This window comes from Macaca fascicularis, chromosome 3, assembly GCF_037993035.2.
Source record: "Macaca fascicularis isolate 582-1 chromosome 3, T2T-MFA8v1.1".
Taxonomy (NCBI): Eukaryota; Metazoa; Chordata; class Mammalia; order Primates; family Cercopithecidae; genus Macaca; species Macaca fascicularis.
The window spans coordinates 3293293-3312019 of NC_088377.1; the positions used below are offsets into that span (position 1 = coordinate 3293293).

General features: G+C 55.2%; 1 protein-coding gene across 1 annotated transcript; it reads left to right on the forward strand.

The window, feature by feature from the left end:
- Nucleotides 1-346: 346 nt before the first annotated feature.
- On the forward strand, nucleotides 347-6550 carry CSTB (cystatin B). Its single transcript, XM_005548576.4, has 3 exons — nucleotides 347-451; nucleotides 5675-5776; nucleotides 6167-6550. Exons 1-3 carry the CDS (start codon nucleotides 386-388, stop codon nucleotides 6293-6295), a joined length of 297 nt encoding a protein of 98 aa, XP_005548633.1. The 5' UTR covers nucleotides 347-385; the 3' UTR covers nucleotides 6296-6550.
- The last annotated feature ends 12177 nt before the right edge of the window (nucleotides 6551-18727 follow it).

An 18727-nucleotide genomic window follows, 5' to 3' on the forward strand; every position in this document is an offset into this window, starting at 1 on the left:
CTCCCTATGGTCCCACCCTGCGCGCCCAACCCACCGGCGACACCCGGCCGCGCCCCCGCCCCAGTCCTTGTGACTCGGCGCCTGGAAAGACCACACCAACCCCGGGAGGGGGGCGCTGCTTCCCGACACCGGCCCTGGGCGCGGAGACGGAGCCCGCGGAGCGTGGTAGCCAGGCTCCCAGCCCCGCGCCTTCCCTGCGCCCCGCCCCGCGCGCCCCTTATTGCGGGGCCACCGCGACCCCGCAGGGGACGCCCAAGCCAAGGTCCCCCCTCCCCGCGCCTTGGTTCCGCCCGCGTGTCACGTGACCGCAGCGCCTACTTGAGCAGAGGAGCCGCCGCGTCCCGTCGCCGAGTCCCCTCGCCAGGTTCCCTCCGACGCCGCCAAGATGATGTGCGGGGCGCCCTCCGCCGTGCAGCCGGCCACCGCCGAGACCCAGGACATCGCCGACCAGGTGGGTGGGCCCCGGGGACGGGGCCGGCCCGGGGTCCCGCCTGAGCCTCAGGGCGAGGCCGCGGCTCCTGGAGCGGGAGAAGCCACTTCGGCCCCGCTGCGCACCTGGGCGGGCGGGTTCGGTCCTGGACCCCCGGGCTGGCCGGGCTGTGGCCGTGAGAGGCCTCCCTCCGCTCGGGCGCTGCGTGCGAGTGTGCAGGGGAGGGGGCCGCGCCTGGGTCGGCGCTGGGGAGACACTGGGCTCCGCTGAATACAGCAAGGGCGAGTGGCAACTGATAGCCCCGGAGCAGGGTGCGGTCCCTGGATGGACAATCCCTGAGGGGAAACCCCAGGCATGAGGCGCTTCAGGTGATCGGGCGTCGCCGGCGATGGCGCAGGTGAGCAGCCGGCTCCAAACTTCACGGTGACCCGATAGCAAGCGGGTGGGGAGGGTCTGGCCAAACGGACTTAGCCAGGCTTCTTGCTAAAATTGGATTTTACAAGGAAGTGCGCAGGTGGCCTAGGCGCTTCAGGAGCCCGACTACAGTTTGGCCAAGCAAGAATCTTTGTCAGTATCTTCAACTAGTTCAGGCAAATATCATGAGAGAGTGCAAGAGGTCCCCAGCGATAAGGCACATGGGTTAAAAACTTAAGCGTATCTGCACAAAGGGTCTACAGGTTTCTTTACACGCTTCTGATTCTAACACTGTTTCAAACTGTAAGTCTAAATAAAAAGCTAAAACACACAAAAAAACAAGATAAAAACCGGGCTGGGTTGCAGAGGGCAACCTTCCCTGTGCCTCGGTTTCCTCGTCTGTAAAATGGACGTCCTGTTGCTTTGCACCTTCCAGAGGATTCTAGAGGGGCTTCAGTGAGCAGGTCCTCTGCAGGAAGCCCCTCCGGTGGAGCACAGGCCGGGCCCGCCTCCCTGTCATAGTTGGTGACCAAGTGGATGCCCCAAGCAGGAACAGGTCCAGGCGATGCTGAGGCCTGGGTTTTTTGTTTTTTGTTTTTGAGACGGAGTCTCACCCTGTTGCCCAGACTGGAGTGCGGTGGCGCAATCTGGGCTCCCTGCAACCTCCACTTCCCAGGTTCAAGAGATTCTCCTGCCTTAGCCTCCTGAGTAGCTGGGATTACAGGCATGCACCATCATGCCCGGCTAATTTTTGTATTGTTAGTAGAAACGGGGTTTCACCAGATTGGCCAGGCTAGTCTTGAACTCCTGACCTCAAGTAATCTGCCCGCCTCAGCCTCCCAAAGTGCTGAGATTACAGGTGTGAGCCACCATGCCCAGCCGAGGCCTGTTTTTGTTTTGTTTTTGTTTTCTTTGAGACAGAGTCTCGGTCTGTTGCCTAGGCTGGAGTGCAGTGGCATGATCTCAGCTCACTGCAACCTCTGCCTCCTGGGTTCAAGCTATTCTCTTGCCTCAGCCTCCCAAGTAGCTGGGATTACAGGCGCCCGCCACCTCACCCGGCTAGTTTTTTGTATTTTTAGTAGAGACGGGGTTTCGCCATGTTGGCCAGGCTGGTCTGGCCTGTGTTTTGAGTAAGGAGAGGAAAAAGGAAACAAATTTCTTTTCCTTTATTTTTATTTATTTATTTATTGACACAGGGTCTTGTTCTGTCACCCAGGCTGGAATGCAGTGGCACAGCCTTGACCTCCCGGGTTCAAGCGATTCTCCTGCCTCAGCCTCCTGAGTAGCTGGGACTACAGGTGCACGCCACCACGCCTGGCTAATTTTTGTATTTTTAGTAGAGACGGGGTTTCACCATGTTGCCAGGCTAGTCTCAAATTCCTGGGCTCAAGCGGCCCTCCAGCTTCACCCTTCCACAGTGCTGGGATTGCGGGGGTGAGCCCCGCCCAGCCTTCTTTCTCACTGGGACTGCAGGCGTGAGCCCTGCCCAGCCTTCTTTCTCCTTTTATCTTTCCTCCCCTCTGCTGCTTCCTGAATGTGATCAGCCCACAGCCTCATCACTCAAGGGTTTTTGACCATCTGACTGCAGGAAGAAGGGCAGAATGAGTCAGTCTCATGACACCTTTGGAAATGAGGCATTTTTGTCCGGCCGGTGCCTGCCCAGGCTGCTTGTGGGAGCCGCACCTGGAAAAGTGGTTCCTCTCCCCGACAGCCACTCATAGAAGCCTACCCAGCTCTTCCTTACCCGTTTCCTGGCTTTCCAGGCCTAAGACATCCCGCATTGTCACCCACTCTGAACTTCGAATGAGTTCTTGTTGCAGCCAGGAGAAAAGAGTCCCTGTCTCAAAAGTGACCTGAGTGGGCCCAGCCATGGCTACTGGGAGGGGCGTTAAGGCAGGCGTATGAACCAGGCAGCCCATTTGCCGGGTGGTCTCTAAGGAAGGGCGGGAGGGAGGGGCAGGGGCGCTTCCTGGACACCCCCTAGTCGGGCCCTGTCTTACCGACTCCTTATGGGAGCGCTCGAGCTGAGTGTTCCTATCATACTTTGCAGACAAGGAAGGTGGAGACCAGAGCCTGACTTGAGCCCTAAGGCCAGCAGAGTTCCTCATTCTGTGCCACTGCATGGGGGACCCTCCCCCAGAGCCACCCCTGCGCCTTCGCAGCCCGTCTGCCCCACTGTCGACACCCCCAACACAGGTGACTGGTCGGTCACTTGCGGCTTTCTAACTCATCCTGCCTTTCAGGGCTCCCCCGGTGAGAGGCCGGCCCCTGCTGCTCCCTGTCAGCGGCGTCAGTGCCCACGTCAGTGCCCACGCTGCACAGGTGGCCTGGCCTGGAACCAGCACCTCCACGGTGCACAGCCTCCTCCACAGCCTCCTGGGGGTTTCCCTGCCATGCCCTGCAGACTTTGCTGCTCCTGCTCCCGAAACAGCAAAGAGAGGGGCCAGTGCTCATCCTCCCATGCCCTAGGGCGGGTCTGTGGGCGAGACACAACCTGAGCCCTCAGTGACTGGGGGTGAGGGCTGCCACACTGGTGTGTCCCCGCAAGCCCACTGGACATTGCTGGGAGAGGGGCACACAGCTTGGTCTCCAGACACAGGTAGCCACTGTGCCCATGCAGCGAGAAGCATGGCGGCCTTGAGCAGAGAACATGGGGGGCAGGAGGGCACCTTCCCTTCCCCACCTCCCCAGCCTTTCCTGCCAGGGCCCCAGGCCTCTCTTCTCCAGCCTGTCCCAGCAAAGGCCCTCCCTGGCGCTGGGAGGTGGTGGGGCCTTGGGCCAGGTTGCCCTGGTGGCTCCGCTACCGGTAATACTGGGTGACTCCCTTTCTTTCCCAACTGGTGTGCTTCCTGCCACTTCCTTTTTGTTTGTTTGTTTTGAGATGGAGTCTTGCTCTCTTGCCAGGCTGGAGTGCAGTGGTGCGATCTCAGCGATCACTGCAACCTCCACCCCCCAGGTTCAAGCGATTCCCCTGCCTCAGCCTCCTGAGTAGCTGGGGCTACAGGCGTGCGCCACCACGCCCAGCTAATTTTTTGTGTTTTAGCAGAGACGGGGTTTCACCGTGTTGGCCAGGATGGTCTTGATCTCCTGACCTCGTGATCCACCTGCCTCAACCTCCCAAAGTGCTGAGATTACAGGCGTGAGCCACTGTGCCCGGCCTGTTTTTTTTTTTTTTAAACTAAACCCCTAATTCTCTGGGACCGGCTTCGTCACTCCGGTACACTCTTGTGCTTACCCGTTAACCTAGGCAGCAGCCAGAGCACTTTTTTTTTTTTTGAGACAGGGTCCCACCATATCTCCCAGGCTGGGCTGCAGTGGTGCAGTCATCGCTCACGGTAACCTCGGACTCCAGGACCCCAGCGATCCACCTCAGCCTCTCCAGTAGCTAGGATCACAGACGCATGCCACCACATCTGGCTGATGTTATTTATTTATTTATTTTTTTATTTTATTTTTTTTGAGACGGAGACTTGCTCTGTCTCCCAGGCTGGAGTGCAGTGGCAGGATCTCGACTCACTGCAAGCTCCGCCTCCCAGGTTCACGCCATTCTCCTGCCTCAGCCTCCCGTGTAGCTGGGACTATAGGCGCCCGCCACCGCGCCTGGCTAGTTTTTGTATGTTATTTATTTTTTAGAGATGGAGTCTCCAACTCCAGGGCTCAAGCAATCCTCTGGCGTTGGCCTCCCAAAGTTTTGGTATCACAGACAGAAACCACTGTGCCTGACCCCAGAGTACTTTTAAACTACGTTAGATTTAATTGTTTTTTTTTTTTTTTTTTTGAGATGGAGTCTCACTCTGTTGTCCAGGTTGGAGTGCAGTGTCGCAGTCTCAGCTCACTGCAACCTCTGCCTCTTGGGTTCAAGCGATTCTCCTGCATCAGCCTCTCAAGTAGCTGGTACTACAGGTGTGAGCCAGCACACCCAGCTAATTTTTATATTTTTAGTAGAGATGGAGTTTTGCCACATGGGCAGGGGTGGTCTCGAACTCCTGACTTCAAGTGATCCGCGTCCTGGGCCTCTCAAAGTGGTGGGATTACAGGTGTGAGCCACCACACCTGGCCTTTTTCTTTGAGACAGAGTCTCACCGTGTCACCCAGGCTGGAGTGCAGTGGTGTGGTCTCAGCTCACTGCAACCTCTGCTTCTGGGGTTCAAGTGATTCTTCTGCCTCAGCCTCCCAAGTAGCAGGGACTACAGGCACCCGCCACCACACCCTGCTAATTTTCCTATATTTAGTAGAGACAGGGTTTCGCCATGTTGGCCATGCTGGTCTCGAACTCTTGACCTCAAGTGATCCACCCACCTCAGCTTCCCAAAATGCTGAGATTACAGGCATGAGCCACCCTGCCTGGCCCAATTTAATTTTCTTTTTTTAGATGGAGTTTTGCTCTTGTTGCCCAGGCCGGAGTACAGTGGCTTGATCTCGGCTCACTGCAGCCTCCGCCTCCCAGGTTCAAGTGATTCTCTTGCCTCAGCCTCGCGAGTAGCCGGGATTACAGGTGCTCACCACCACGCCCAGCTAATTTTTGTATTTTTAGTAGAAACGGGATTTCACCATTTGGCTAGGCTGGTCTCAAACTCCTGACCTCAAGTGATCCGCCTACCTCAGCCTCCCAAAGTTCTGGGATTACAGCCTTGAGCCACCGTACCCAACTGGAACTGTTTTTTTCTACTTTATTATTAGGCTAACAGTTAAAATGTCCCTTCAGTTGTAAGAGACAATTGTGTGAAGAGCCAGTGTCAGAATCATGTGTGTGTGCACGTGCGTGCAAGTTACTCCAGCAGGAGGGAATCCAAGAAGCCGCTGAGACATCCTCATGTCCCCTCTGCCTAGGTGAGGTCCCAGCTTGAAGAGAAGGAAAACAAGAAGTTCCCTGTATTTAAGGCCGTGTCGTTCAAGAGCCAGGTGGTCGCGGGGACAAACTACTTCATCAAGGTAGAGTGTGGCGTGGGAAGGCCCGCCCCAAACGGGTGCTGGTAGAAAGCCGCTTGCACAGGCCTGGGCTCCGTGGTGTGGAGTGTGGCCTGGGAGGGCCCGCCCCAAACGGGTGCTGGTAGAAAGCCGCCTGCGCAGGCCTGGGCTCTGTGGTCTCAGGTGCTGGTGCACCCTGTGGCTGCCCCCTGAGATGAGCATCCTACTGTGTGTGTCCATCGGCCTTTCAGGAGGACTGGGGCTTCCGGGGAGCTAAGAACCCTAAGGGATGTGGGGTGCAAGGCGTCCGCTGCACCTGCAGAAGACAGGCTTGTCAGCGGCTGCGAACGACCTGGAGGGATGCAGCAAGGTGACTCGGGATCAGAGGCTCCTCTCACTCCACTCTCTTCCCAGGTGCACGTTGGCGACGAGGACTTCGTACACCTGCGAGTGTTCAAATCTCTCCCTCACGAAAACAAGCCCTTGACCTTGTCTGACTACCAGACCAACAAAGCCAAGCACGACGAGCTGAGCTATTTCTGATCCTGACTTGGGACAGGACCCTTCAGCCAGAAGACTGATAATTAAAGTGATCCTCCGTGGACCAGAGCATGCACTTGTGATCCTAAAATAAGCTTCATTTCCGGGCTGTGCCCTTGCGGTGGAAGGGGCGGGATTCAGCAGCTGCTCTTGCATTTCTCTTCCTAAATTTCACTGTGTTGATTTCTTTCCTTCCCAATCAGTGATCTTAATTACTTTCAAAATATTTTCAAAATAGATATATTTTTAAAATCCTTACAGATTGCCTCCTTTGTTTTGGATTTTTTTTCTTCGTCTGAACCACGCTGGGCAGGTCCTTCCCCTCGGGGGCATGGAGGCCGGGGAGATTGCCCGGCTCACACAGCAAGCGGGTGGTGGACCCAGGATTCACACCTTGCCGCTCTGGCCCGCGTTCCTAACCACCATCTTTGCATGTTGTTGCTTTGACTCTAGGTCCTGGCCCCAAGCCTCAGTTTCTCCCATAAAATAAGAGTGTGAGTAAATCCAATTCCACAGCGTAACTGGCTCCAGATCTCAGATACATTCACACACTTTATGCTCCAGTACAGAGAGGCAGCAACACTGTCGTGCACATGCGGAATAGCCTGCAGCCTCACCGAGCGCCCTGCGATGCGGGAGGCTTCCCGTGGAGCCATGTGGGCTGCTAAAGGGAGGTATCTTAGGAGAGTGTGTCTATTTAAAAAACGCCGCCTAGTTTTCAACAGGGATTACTTCCCATTCGTGGAATCGGCCCGGTGGCTTCCCACCTGTGATGCTGTGTTAAACAGGACAGAAGAGGGAGCATCATACATGATAAGAGCTAAGACTAGGGGTGAAAGTCTCTGTGCACCGGGGTCATAATGTGAGTGTATTCCTGAGGGTGTCCTGAGCTGCACTTTGCCTCCAAGGTGTCCGACAGCGTACGCCAGAACTGCTGCCGTGGGATTCAGGCTGTCCAGATCAGAGGGCAGTAAAGACTAAGGAGGGATCTACCTGTGAGTCCACAGAGCTTTGAAAGTGACGATAGAAAACTCTGAATCAGGCTGGGCGCGGTGGCTCACACCTGGAATCCCAATACTTTGGGGGGCCAACGTGGGTGGATCACTTTGAGGTCAGGAGTTCTAGGCCAGCCTGACCAACATGGTGAAACCCTGTCTCTACTAAAAATATAAAAATCAGCTGGGTGTTGTGGCAGGCGCCTATAACCCCAGCTACTTGGGAGGCTGAGACAGGAGGAACACTTGGACCCAGGAGGTGGAGGTTGCAGTGAGCCAAAGTTGCACCACTGCACTCCATCCTGGGTGACAGAGTGAGATCCTATCTCCAAAAAAAAAAAAAAAAAAGGAAAAAAAGAAAACTTAGAATCATGGACTGTGTATTCTGTACTCTTAACATGAATTCTGAGAATAAGCTTTTATAACATGCAAAACGGAATCAAGCAGTTTTGCATTGAAAGGAAAACCCGAGGTATTTCCCACTTGAGAACTTCCAGTGGGAGGCAGGTGGGGGAGGTGCCATTTAGGGTGCCACACAGCGGTAGAGCCATCCCCAACAGGAAGGGAGCGGGTGTCTGCAGGAGCAGTGACCAGGAACTCCTATGGGGCACCTGGGTTGGGGGAAGCTGGATTTAGGGTTAGAAGCTTGTATGTAAACAGGAAATATCAACGTAAAACAGAAAATAAAAGATGTAATTAATGCTGTGGTCTGGTTTAAACACAGGTTGACAAAGGGATCAAAATTATTTCTGTGGCTGGGTGCGCGTGGCTTACGCCTGTAATCCCAGCACTTTGAGAGGCTCAGGTGGGCAGATCACTTGAGGTCAGGAGTTCGAGACCAGCCTGACCAACATGGTGAAACCCCATCCCTACTGAAAAAAAATAAAATAAGGCCGGGCACGGTGGCTCACGCCTGTAATCCCAGCACTTTGGGAGGCCGAGGCGGGTGGATCATGAGGTCAGGAGATCGAGACCACGGTGAAACCCTGTCTCTACTAAAAATGCAAAAAATTAGCTGGCGTGGTGGCGGGCGCCTGTAGTCCCAGCTACTCGGGAGGCTGAGGCAGGAGAATGATGTGAACCCGGGAGGCGGAGCTTGCAGTGAGCTGAGATTGCACCACTGCACTCCAGCCTGGGTGACAGAGTAAGACTTCGTTGCAAAATAAAATAAAATAAAATAAAATACAAAAAATTAGCCGGGCAGGGTGGCAGGTGTCTGTAATCCCAGCTACTCAGGAGGCTGAGGCAAGAGAATAGCTTGAACCCAGGAGGCGGAGGAGGTTGCAGTGAGCCGAGAATGTACCACTGCACTCCAGCCTGGGCGACAGAGTAAGACTCCGTCTCTCTCTATATATACATTATTTATATGAAGTTGTCAATTTCATCCACATGCTGTCGTCTGCTTCCTTTTTTTTTTTTTTTTTGAGATGGAGTCTCGCTCTGTCACCCAGGCTGGGGTGCGGTGGCCGGATCTCTGCTCACTGCAAGCTCCGCCTCCCGGGTTTACGCCATTCTCCTGGCTCAGCCTCCCGAGTAGCTGGGACTACAGGCGCTCGCCACCTCGCCCGGCTAGTTTTTTGTACTTTTTAGTAGAGACGGGGTTTCACCGTGTTAGCCAGGATGGTCTCGATCTCCTGACCTCGTGATCCGCCCGTCTCGGCCTCCCAAAGTGCTGGGATTACAGTCTTGAGCCACCGCGCCCAGCCTCGTCTGCTTCCTTAGGAGCATCGGCAGCAGCAGCTTGGAAATCTGATGAATTTCACTACCCGCTGACGAAAGTCCCTTGTTACCGAACCCACTGCTGGTTCAACCCTGCCCTCTGAGAGTGCGTTAGGAGCTCTGATATGGTTTGGCCGTGTCTCCACCCAAATTTCATCTTGAATTGTAGCTCCCATAATCCCATGTCATGGGAGGGACCCGGTGGGAGGTCCCTCAATCATGGAGGTGGTTACCCTCATTGCTGTTCTCGTGATAGTGAGTGAATCCTCGTGAGATCTGATGGTTTTATAAGGGGCTTTCCCCCCTTTTGCTTGGCACTTCTCCTTCCTGCCACCATGTGAAGGAGGATGTGTTTGCTTCCCTTTCCGCCATGATTGTAAGTTTCCTGAGGCCTCCCCAGCCATGCTGAACGGTGAGTCGATGAAACCTCTTTCCTTTATAAATTATACAGTCTCGGACTTTATTAGCAGCATGAGAATGGGCTAATACAGGAGCTCAAAGTGGGTGAGGCACGTGGTAAGGGAAGAATGAAGTCAGCTTGGACTCCCGTGGGGCTCACAGCATGGGGGCGGTGACTGTCACTGTCATGGATGTGAAACTTTACCAAGTGCCCTAAGGAAGGCTCCTGTTGGAGGTAAATGGGGATCTGACAGAGATGCAGAAGGCTTCTGGGCAGAGACCATGCCCAAGTTCAGACCTGAAGCTTGAGGAGGAGCCAGAGGCCGAGGCAGGTGAGACTGTCCTGGTGCTAGCAGCAGAGTGGGGACTCCAGGTTGGGCAAAAGCATGGCGCCTTCTGGGAGGCAGCCTCATAGCCACGACGTCACGGCAGCTGCCCTGGAGGAGCCCTGGGTCCTGGGACAGAGCCCCGGTTGTGCCCAGCAGTCTGGAGGGCAGGACGGGCTACCCTGAATGAATTAAGACACTGGATCCCCAGGACCCTGACGGCTCAGGTCCTTCCCCATCCTGGCACATGAACCAGAAAACAGGTCTACGTGCTGGGACCTGCCATGAGCCACTTCCCCTCCAGACCCCCGAGAGCCAGAAAGACAACGTGAAGGTCTTACTCATGGTTCGTTCAGGCATGGTTCCCCAAAACTGTTTGCCTCGGCAATGTTAAAAATGGCTTGAGCTTTGGGAGGCTGAGGTGGGAGGATCACTTGAGCTCAGGAGTTTGAGACCAGCCTAGGCAACATAGTCTCTACATCTCTACATACAAAAAATAAAAAATTAGTCAGGTTTGGTGACACACACTTGTAGTCCCAGGCTAAGGTGGGAAGATCATATCATTTGAACTGGGAGGTCGAGGCTACAGTGAGCCATCATCACACCACTGAACTCTGGCCTGGGTGACAGAGAGAGATCCTGTCTTGAAAATAATAATAGGCCGGGCGCGGTGGCTCAAGCCTGTAATCCCAGCACTTTGGGAGGCCGAGACGGGTGGATCACGAGGTCAGGAGATCGAGACCATCCTGGCTAACACAGTGAGACCCCGTCTCTGCTAAAAAATACAAAAAAAACTAGCCGGGCGAGGTGGCGGGCGCCTGTAGTCCCAGCTACTCGGGAGGCTGAGGCAGGAGAATGGCGTATACCCGGGAGGCGGAGCTTGCAGTGAGCTGAGATCCGGCCACTGCACTCCAGCCTGGGTGACAGAGCGAGACTCCGTCTCAAAAAAAAAAAAAAAAAAAAAAAAAGAAAAATAATAATAATAAATAAATAAATGAAAATGGCACAGGGCAGCAGAAGCCTACAACCCCCTCCCAGGGCAGCCCCTCTCCTGCAGTCTGCCCTGCAGACTGGGCGCCTGCTCAAGTCACGGGTAGGACAGGAAGGTGGAGGGGTGGGTGTGCAATGTCCAGAACGTGCAGGAGCCCAGGACGGCCTGGCCTGAGCTCCCCGTTTGTAATGCGGGCCCCGTCCTGAAAGGGAACACTGCTTCCACACACTGGACACCAAACGCTGCTTGGGTTGCCCCTGGGAGTGCTGCCTGTTTCCACTGGGGCCCCGGCCGATATAAATGCACAGAGCAGATGCTAGGCAAGGAACCACCCCACGCTGAAAGCCCAGACCCTCACTCTAAAGCTCCTGAGGCAGGCATGGTCCCTGGGCTGGGCAGGCAGCTGTGGGTCCCTAGTCCGCTGTCACTCACTCTTGAGTGACGGTGTCATCTTGGTTGGGTCTCCCACCCTCCACCCAGAATTCTCAGCGAGCATCACTTTTCCCAGAGCTGGTAGGTTGTTGTTGTTTGTTTGTTTGTTTGAGATGGAGTTTCACTCTTATCACCTGGGCTGGAGTGCAGTGGTGCGATATTGGCTCACTGCAAACTCTACCTTCCGGGTTCAAGTGATTCTCCTGCCTCAGCCTCCTGAGTAGCTGGGATTACAGGCACCTGCCACCATGCCTGGCTAATTTTTGTATTTTTAGTAGAGACAGGATTTCACCATGTTGGCCAGGCTGGTCTTGAACTACTGACCTCAGGTGATCCACCCACCTTGGCCTCTCAAAGTGCTGGGATGCCAGGCGTGAGCCACCGCTCCAGGCCTGGTTTTTGGTTTTTGTGAGACAAGGTCTCACTGTTGCCCAGGCTGGAGTGCAGTGGGGCCGTGATGGCTTACTGCGGTCTTGACCTCCCCTAGCTCAGGTGATCCTCCTGCCTCAGCCTCCTGAGCAGCTGGAACTACAGGTGCATGCCACCTCGTTCTGCTAATTATTTGTGTTTTTTGTAGCAACGGGGTTTCGCCATGTTGCCTAGGCTGGTCTTGAACTCCTGAGCTCAAGTCATCCACCCACCTCAGCCCCAAAATGTGGTGGGATTACAGGCATGAGCTGCCGCACCCAGGGCCTGCAGGTTTTGCTGGCCTTGTGTTCCCCATCTGGCAGAACAGGGCAGCCAAGCTGTGTGTTAGCTGAGGTTCTGTCTGTGCAGAGAGGGTCTGGGGGGGAGCCAGGCAAAGCCAACAGTATCCTTACCCGCCCAGAGAAGCTGGGAGATGCCACCACAGCCTCACTTAGCCTCTCCTCTAACTGCTGTCAGGAAACGTGCGTTATGAAGCAGGGCCAATTGATGGAGATGAGATTAGATTTGCACTAGAGACAGAATAACATAATTGGATGCAAATTGTGCATGAGAGAAAATTGTAGGCTTGAGTAATCTAATCATTCCACCACCAGGTAGAGCATCTAAGATGTTCTAATTGAGCTGCCCAGAAGCAGTGTTAATTCCCATTTTCTATCCCACAAAAGGCAGGGTCAGGACTTGAGCATTTGGAAGCTCAGAGCTCCGCGAGCTCTCCACGGCACAACCAGCCCCTGGTTGGGCACCGTCCCTGACCATCGACTGAGCTCACACTCATTCCTTTCCAGGTCGTCTCTCCCTCCTCCCCCCTTCCCACATCTGAATGTCCTTGTGTCAGGCACTCTGCAGGTCTGCTTGCAGAGCGAGGCAGGCATGGCCCCTCTCCAAGAGGCTTACAGTGTCAAAGGTGGCCAGAGATGGGCCGGGCCTTCCCTGCCCAGATCCTTCTCCCCACCTCCCTTAAGGGCAAGAAAAACTAGAATTTCCCACAGATGGAAAAGACACACTTCCCAGGCTCCTCTGCAGCACGTGTAGCCACACCAGGGGATGCTGACGCAGGGCCAGATCAAGGAGCCGTGCTGAGCCGTGGCAGGGACATTGGGATCTGGGGCCAGGGAGCGTCGTGGACAACGTGCAGGGCAGAGAGAGCTACGTGTGCCGGAGCTGCCTTTAGAGAAAGCTGACTGCAGGGCTGACTGCGGGGGTGGGGAGCGGGTGAGCCCCTAAGAGCCGGCTGGAAGGACAAGAGGGGGCTCGGCTCTGCTCTAGAGGCTGCTGCCCAGCCTGGGAGCAGTGGGAGGTGCCATTCAGACTGAGCAGAGCCGACTGGGCCACCGTTGGCCCCTCTTCCTTCCCCATTCTGCCCCATGGCTGCGCGCACCTTTGTGCTCCTTAAGAGCGAGAAAATCACAGGACACAGATCCTAAGGGCTGCTGCGTCATGCCTGCCTGGCCTTGTGTGTCTGGGTCTGGCCCTGAGCCCAGGGATAAGGAAGAATTGCAGCCTGAATGAATGTACGACTGGCTAAATGTGGCCGGCCTCTGCGCCCACACTCCAGGAGTGCACATGTACTTGACGGAGTTTCTGGCATAGGCAGGATGACCTCTTTTGGGAGTACAGGGTGTGGTCTCAGTCAGGGGCCCCCTCCATGGTCCAACCACAGCCTTGCCCAGGAGTATGTCGTGAGGTCTGGGTATGACACAGTGTCAAGGCGGAGGGGGTCTGTCGAGAGGCCAAGATGCTGGTGGGGTCAGTGGCAGCCAGAGACGTAGACAGACGGAGCTCAGGGACGGTGGGGCCTGGCCCCCTCTCTGGATGGAGAGGCCACGGTCTCTATCAGAAACTAGGGTGCCAGCAGGGGAGGGAGTGCAGCCTGTGTCATTTCCATATGGAAACTCGAGGCAGGGCCCAGGGAAGCACATTTCAGGGCTACAAGTAGGAGACAGGGAAGAAGGCAAAGGACTCGCGACTCCCACTCAGGGAAGGACCAGCGTCCGTGTCCCGGCTCCAGGAAGGGTGGCACCGAGGCAGGGAAGGTCACAGGGGCAGAGCTCAGGGTGGCCTCAGAACACTGGGGCACAGAGCGTGCATGGGGGCCCCATCCCCTCCACAGGGGAAAGTGAAGACTGGACCCTCAGAGGCCACAGTCAGGCCGGCCTTGGGGTCGCTGTGCTGCTCCTGAGAGTAACAAGGGCGTGAAGAACTAGATGTCTGGACACATTTGTGCGTGTGTGTGTGCATGTCCACGCATGTGTGCCTGTGTGTCTGCGTAGTGTGTATTCGTGTGTGCGTGCCCGTGCGTCCACGTGTGCATGTGCGTCCGCATGTATATGTGTGCGTTCACCTGTGCGTGCGTGCATCTGCATGTGTGTGTGCGTCTGTGCGTGCATCTGCATGTGTGTGTGCCTGCATGTATGCATGTGTGTGCATGTGTGTGCCCGCAAGGCTCCCATGTACAGACACAGAGAGGGCAGTGAGGAGGCCGCACACACAACTGCTCTCTGGGGACCGTGGGTGTGAACTCACAGCCACTAGCTTAGCATGTGGCCCCAGCCTTCTGCGTCACTTTCACACTGTTCAGGGAAAACCAACCAGGTGGTGTCTGTGTAAACAGCACAGCCGGGCAGACTGGTCCTCCCAGTGAACTCAGGGACTCGGCCCGGCTCCGAGGGAGGCCTATGATGCTGGGTCCGTGGAAAGCGGGTTCCAGCCAGGCCATTCATCAAGACCTGTGCAGTCTTGGGAATCCCATCCGACCCCCAAGAGCCTGTAAAATGGGGGCATCATCCTGGTGTTGCTGGCTTGGCGACTGACACCCGAGCATGCCCAGGGCACCCAAGGCGTGAGCCTGCTCGCACCCCCAGGCCCTCCCCTTTCACAGAAACCTTTCCCGAGCCTGTTCAGTCCTCTCTTCCCTGTGGGGGTCACAGGAGCTCAGGAAATTCACCACTTGCTGGATAAGGCATAATTTTCATGTTATTGAACCCAAAACATTCTTTTGTTTTGAGGCAGTCTGGGACTCAGAGTCCCAGGCTGCCTCTCCAGGTGCTCCCTGGCCTGCTCTCAGTGGCCACACTCCCCTACAAAGACCCTCATTTTGTGGGTTTTTTTTTTTTTTTTGGAGACAGTCTTGCTCTGTTGCCCGGGCTGGAGTGCAGTGGCACGATCTCGGCTCACTGTAACCTCTGCCTCCGGGGTTCAAGCAATTCTCCTGCCTCAGTATCCCAAGCAGCTAGAATTATAGGCGTGCACCACCATGTCCAACTACATTTTGTACTTTTAGTAGAGACAGGTTTTCACTATGTTGGCCAGGCTGGTTTTGAACTCCTGGCCTCACGTGATCCGCCTGTGTCGGCCTCCCAAAGTGCCGGGATTACAGACGCGAGCCACCGCGCTGGGTCCTCGGACCCTTGCTTTGAAGCAGCTGTTGTCTTGGTTTCCAGGGTGTCAGCAGTCCTCTGCCTGGAGCAGCTTCACCGCGATCGATTGACCTCGGGGTCACACGGCCTTGCAAGGCCATCTTCTTACAAGTACACCAGGCCCTGGATTTAGGGTCCTCACCTGGGGCAACTGCATTTTATGTAACTAATGACATCCATGAAGACCTCATTTCCAAACAAAGTCATATTCTTTTTTTTTTTTTTAATTGAGATGGGGTCTCACTCTGTCACCCAGGCTGGAGTGCAGGAGTACAATCTTGGCTCACTGCAGCCTCCGCCCCCCACCCCCACCCAGGCTCAAGTGAACCTCCTACCTCAGCCTCCTGAGTAGCTAGGACTACAGGCACGTGCCACCATGCCTGGCTACTTTTTTTTTTGAAATGGAATTTTCGCTTTTGTTGCCCGGGCTGCAGTACAATGGCACGATCTCGGCTCACTGCAACCTTCGCCTCACAGGTTCAAGTGATTCTCCTGCCTCAGCCTCCCTAGTAGCTGGGATTACAGGCATGTGCCACTACACCAGGCTAATTTTTTGTATTTTTAGTAGAGATGGGGTTTCTCCATGTTGGTCAGACTGGTCTCGAACTCCCGACCTCAGATGATCCACCCGCCTCGGCCTCCCAAAGTGCTGGGATTACAGGTGTAAGCCTCCACGCCCGGCCTCATGCCTGGCTACTTTTTTGTATTTTCAGTGTAGACAGGGTTTCACCATGTTGCCCAGGCTGGTCTCGAACTCCTGAACTCAAGCAATCCACCCATCTTGGCCTCCCAAAGTCCTGGGATTACAGGCATGAGCCACCGCACCTGGCCTAATAAAGTCACATTCTGAAGTGCAGGGTGGACGTGAGTTTTTGCAGGACATCAATGAATTTGGGGGGATACCCGTCCAGGCCTAGGGTGGACGTTTTTGCAGGACATCATTGAACTTGGTGGGGGACACCCATCCAGGCTTAGTGTCCTCAACAGTGAAGCCTTTATAATCACAGCCTGAATTGTACACTTTGAATGGCTGACTCATGTGGAATGAACTGTTATCTCAATAAAGCTGTTACCAGTAAAAACAGAAATAAAAGCCAGGTGTGGTGGCTCACGCCTGTAATTTCAGTACTTTGCGAGGCTGAGGAGGATCACTTGAGCCCAGGAGTTTGCGACCAGCCTGGGTAACATGGCAAGACCTCATCTCTACAAAAAAATTGTTTAATTAGCCGGACGTGGTGGTGCGCCTGTGGTCACAATTACTCGGGAGCTTGAGGTGGGAGGACTGCTTGAGGCCAACTGATTGAACAGAAGTTGCTGTGAGCTGAGATCACACCACTGCACTCCAACCTGGGCAACAGAGTGAGACCCTGTCTAAAAAAAAAAAAAAAAAAGAAGTAAAGAAAGATAAGTCTGGCTGGGCACGGTGGCTCAAGCCTGTAATCCCAGCACTTTGGGAGGCCGAGATGGGCGGATCACAAGGTCAGGAGATGGAGACCATCCTGGCTAACACGGTGAAACCCCGTCTCTACTAAAAAATACAAAAAAGTAGCTGGGCAAGGGGGCGGGTGCCTGTAGTCCCAGCTACTCGGGAGGCTGCGGCAGGAGAATGGCGTGAACCCGGGAGGCGGAGCTTGCAGTGAGCTGAGATCTGGCCACTGCGCTCCAGCCTGGGCGACAGCGAGACTCCGTCTCAAAAAAAAAAGAAAGAAAGATAAGTCTGTCTCCCCTCTCCGGACTCTCTGGCAGGGGCATGGGCTTGGTGGGAGCTGGCACGGATGGGGGCATGAGCAGGGCAGTGTGCAGGGGTCCAGGCTGGCCTCGTGGAGGTGAAGGCTCTTTCAGGGACAGCCTGAGTCCGCATGTTGTGGGGGTATCTCCTCAATGCAGTAATTTAGGCAGAAGTCCAGCTGGGGTGAGGTGTCTGTAATACCAGAGGCCTCCAGAAAGTGCAGACTACCTGATGCTGGCCAGGCCCGGCCTGATCCCCACAAGTGTCTTGGAAAGGTCCTACCAGGGTGGAGAACAGGGGAGGCAGCAAACCCTGAAGGTGGGTCCCTCCCAGCGAGTGTGAGACAGGTGTTTACTGGCACCAAAGGAGGACCCCCAGCCCCAGGGAGGTGTCAACAGCCACGCTCTGCCAGTGGTGTCCCGAGAAGCCCCACGAGCCTAACAGCCCATTGGGTCCCTTCTCTTACTTCCCGGCTCCCCTCCCTCTGCCATCCTCACCCCCACGCCACTGGAGCACAGCCCCTCTATCCTAGGAACCCAGATTTGAAGCCCTAAGCCAGCGTGGCCTCAAGGGCAGGTCCTGGACTTGGGGCTGGCCTTTCCCACCCACTGGGGAAAGCAGCCCCAGCCAGCTGCAGTCCTCACAGGGGCTGAGGCTTCAGGGCCAAGCATGTTGCCTGCTGGATATTTGGCTCAGACCCTTGGGGCAGGAGGTGACTGAGCCAGCAGGTGCCCCACCCCTGGACACGCTCCAGCTTGGAGGCTAACCCGCCGTGTTGGCATCTGATGAACCCCAGTTCCAGGAAGGCCTCTAAGATTTTCAGCTCATCTATTGTTCCTTGTGTAAGAGCAGGTACTTACCCTAAATCCTGCCCTTAGAGCAAATGACTGGGATGCTTATCTGCTTCAATTGTCCAGCACATCCCTGCTGAACCACACAGACCACACCACTCCCCTGAGGTACATAAGCCCTGGGCTTGGCGGTGACGCGTGGGCCCCAGACACAGACGTGGCTTCTGTTCCTAAGTCCCTATTACATGTTTGTTTCTGATAAACCGTCTTTCTGAGAAACCGGATTGGGCAACTTCTTCTTCTTCTTCTTCTTTTTTTTTTTTGAGATGGAGACTTTGCTCTGTCTCCCAGACTGGAGTGCAGTGGTGCGATCTCGGCTCACTGCAACCTCCGCCTCCCGGGCTCAAGTGATTCTCCTGCCGCAGCCTCCTGAATAGCTGGGATTACAGGCACCTGCCACCACGCCCAGCTAATTTTTGTATTTTTATTTATTTTTTTTGAGACGGAGTCTCTCTCTGTCGCCCAGGCTGGAGTGCAGTGGAGTGCAGCTCACTGCAAGCTCCGCCTCCCGGGTTCACGCCATTCTCCTGCCTCGGCCTCCGGAGTAGCTGGGACTACAGGCGCCCTCCACCTCGCCCGGCTAGTTTTTTGTGTTTTTTTGGTAGAGACGGGGTTTCACCACATTAGTCAGGATGGTCTCGATCTCCTCATCTCGGCCTCCCAAAGTGCTGGGATTACAGGCTTGAGCCACCGCGCCCGGCCAATTTTTGTATTTTTAGTAGAGATGGGTTTTCACCATGTTGGCCAGGCTGGTCTTGAACTCTTGACCTCATGATCCGCCCGCCTCAGCCTCCCAAAGTGCTGGGATTACAGGGGTGAGCCACTGCGCCCGGCCAAGGGCAGCTTTCTTTGGCCTCTCTGCCTCTTTGGACTTTGGGATAGGTCTGCATAGGCATCCCCCGCAGCAGAACACACTCCATGCTAGACGTGGTGGGCTGCATCATGGCCCTCAAAGAGGTCCACATCTTCATCCTCAGACCGTGTGAATTTGTGACCTTATCTGGCAAAAGGTACTCAAAGGTGGGATTACATTAAGGATCTTGAAATGAGAGATGACCCTAAATTATCTAGGTGGGTCCAACATCACACAGGGTCCTTCTAAGAGAAAGGGAGGAGGTCAGAGTAAGGGAGAGGTGGAAAGATGTGGC

Coding starts and splice junctions, on each gene's coding strand:
- CSTB (XM_005548576.4), top strand. CDS start 386: ATGATGTGCGGGGCGCCCTCCGCCGTGCAGCCGGCCACCGCCGAGACC. Junction 452..5,674: donor CCCAGGACATCGCCGACCAG/GTGGGTGGGCCC, acceptor CCCTCTGCCTAG/GTGAGGTCCCAGCTTGAAGA. Junction 5,777..6,166: donor GGACAAACTACTTCATCAAG/GTAGAGTGTGGC, acceptor CTCTCTTCCCAG/GTGCACGTTGGCGACGAGGA.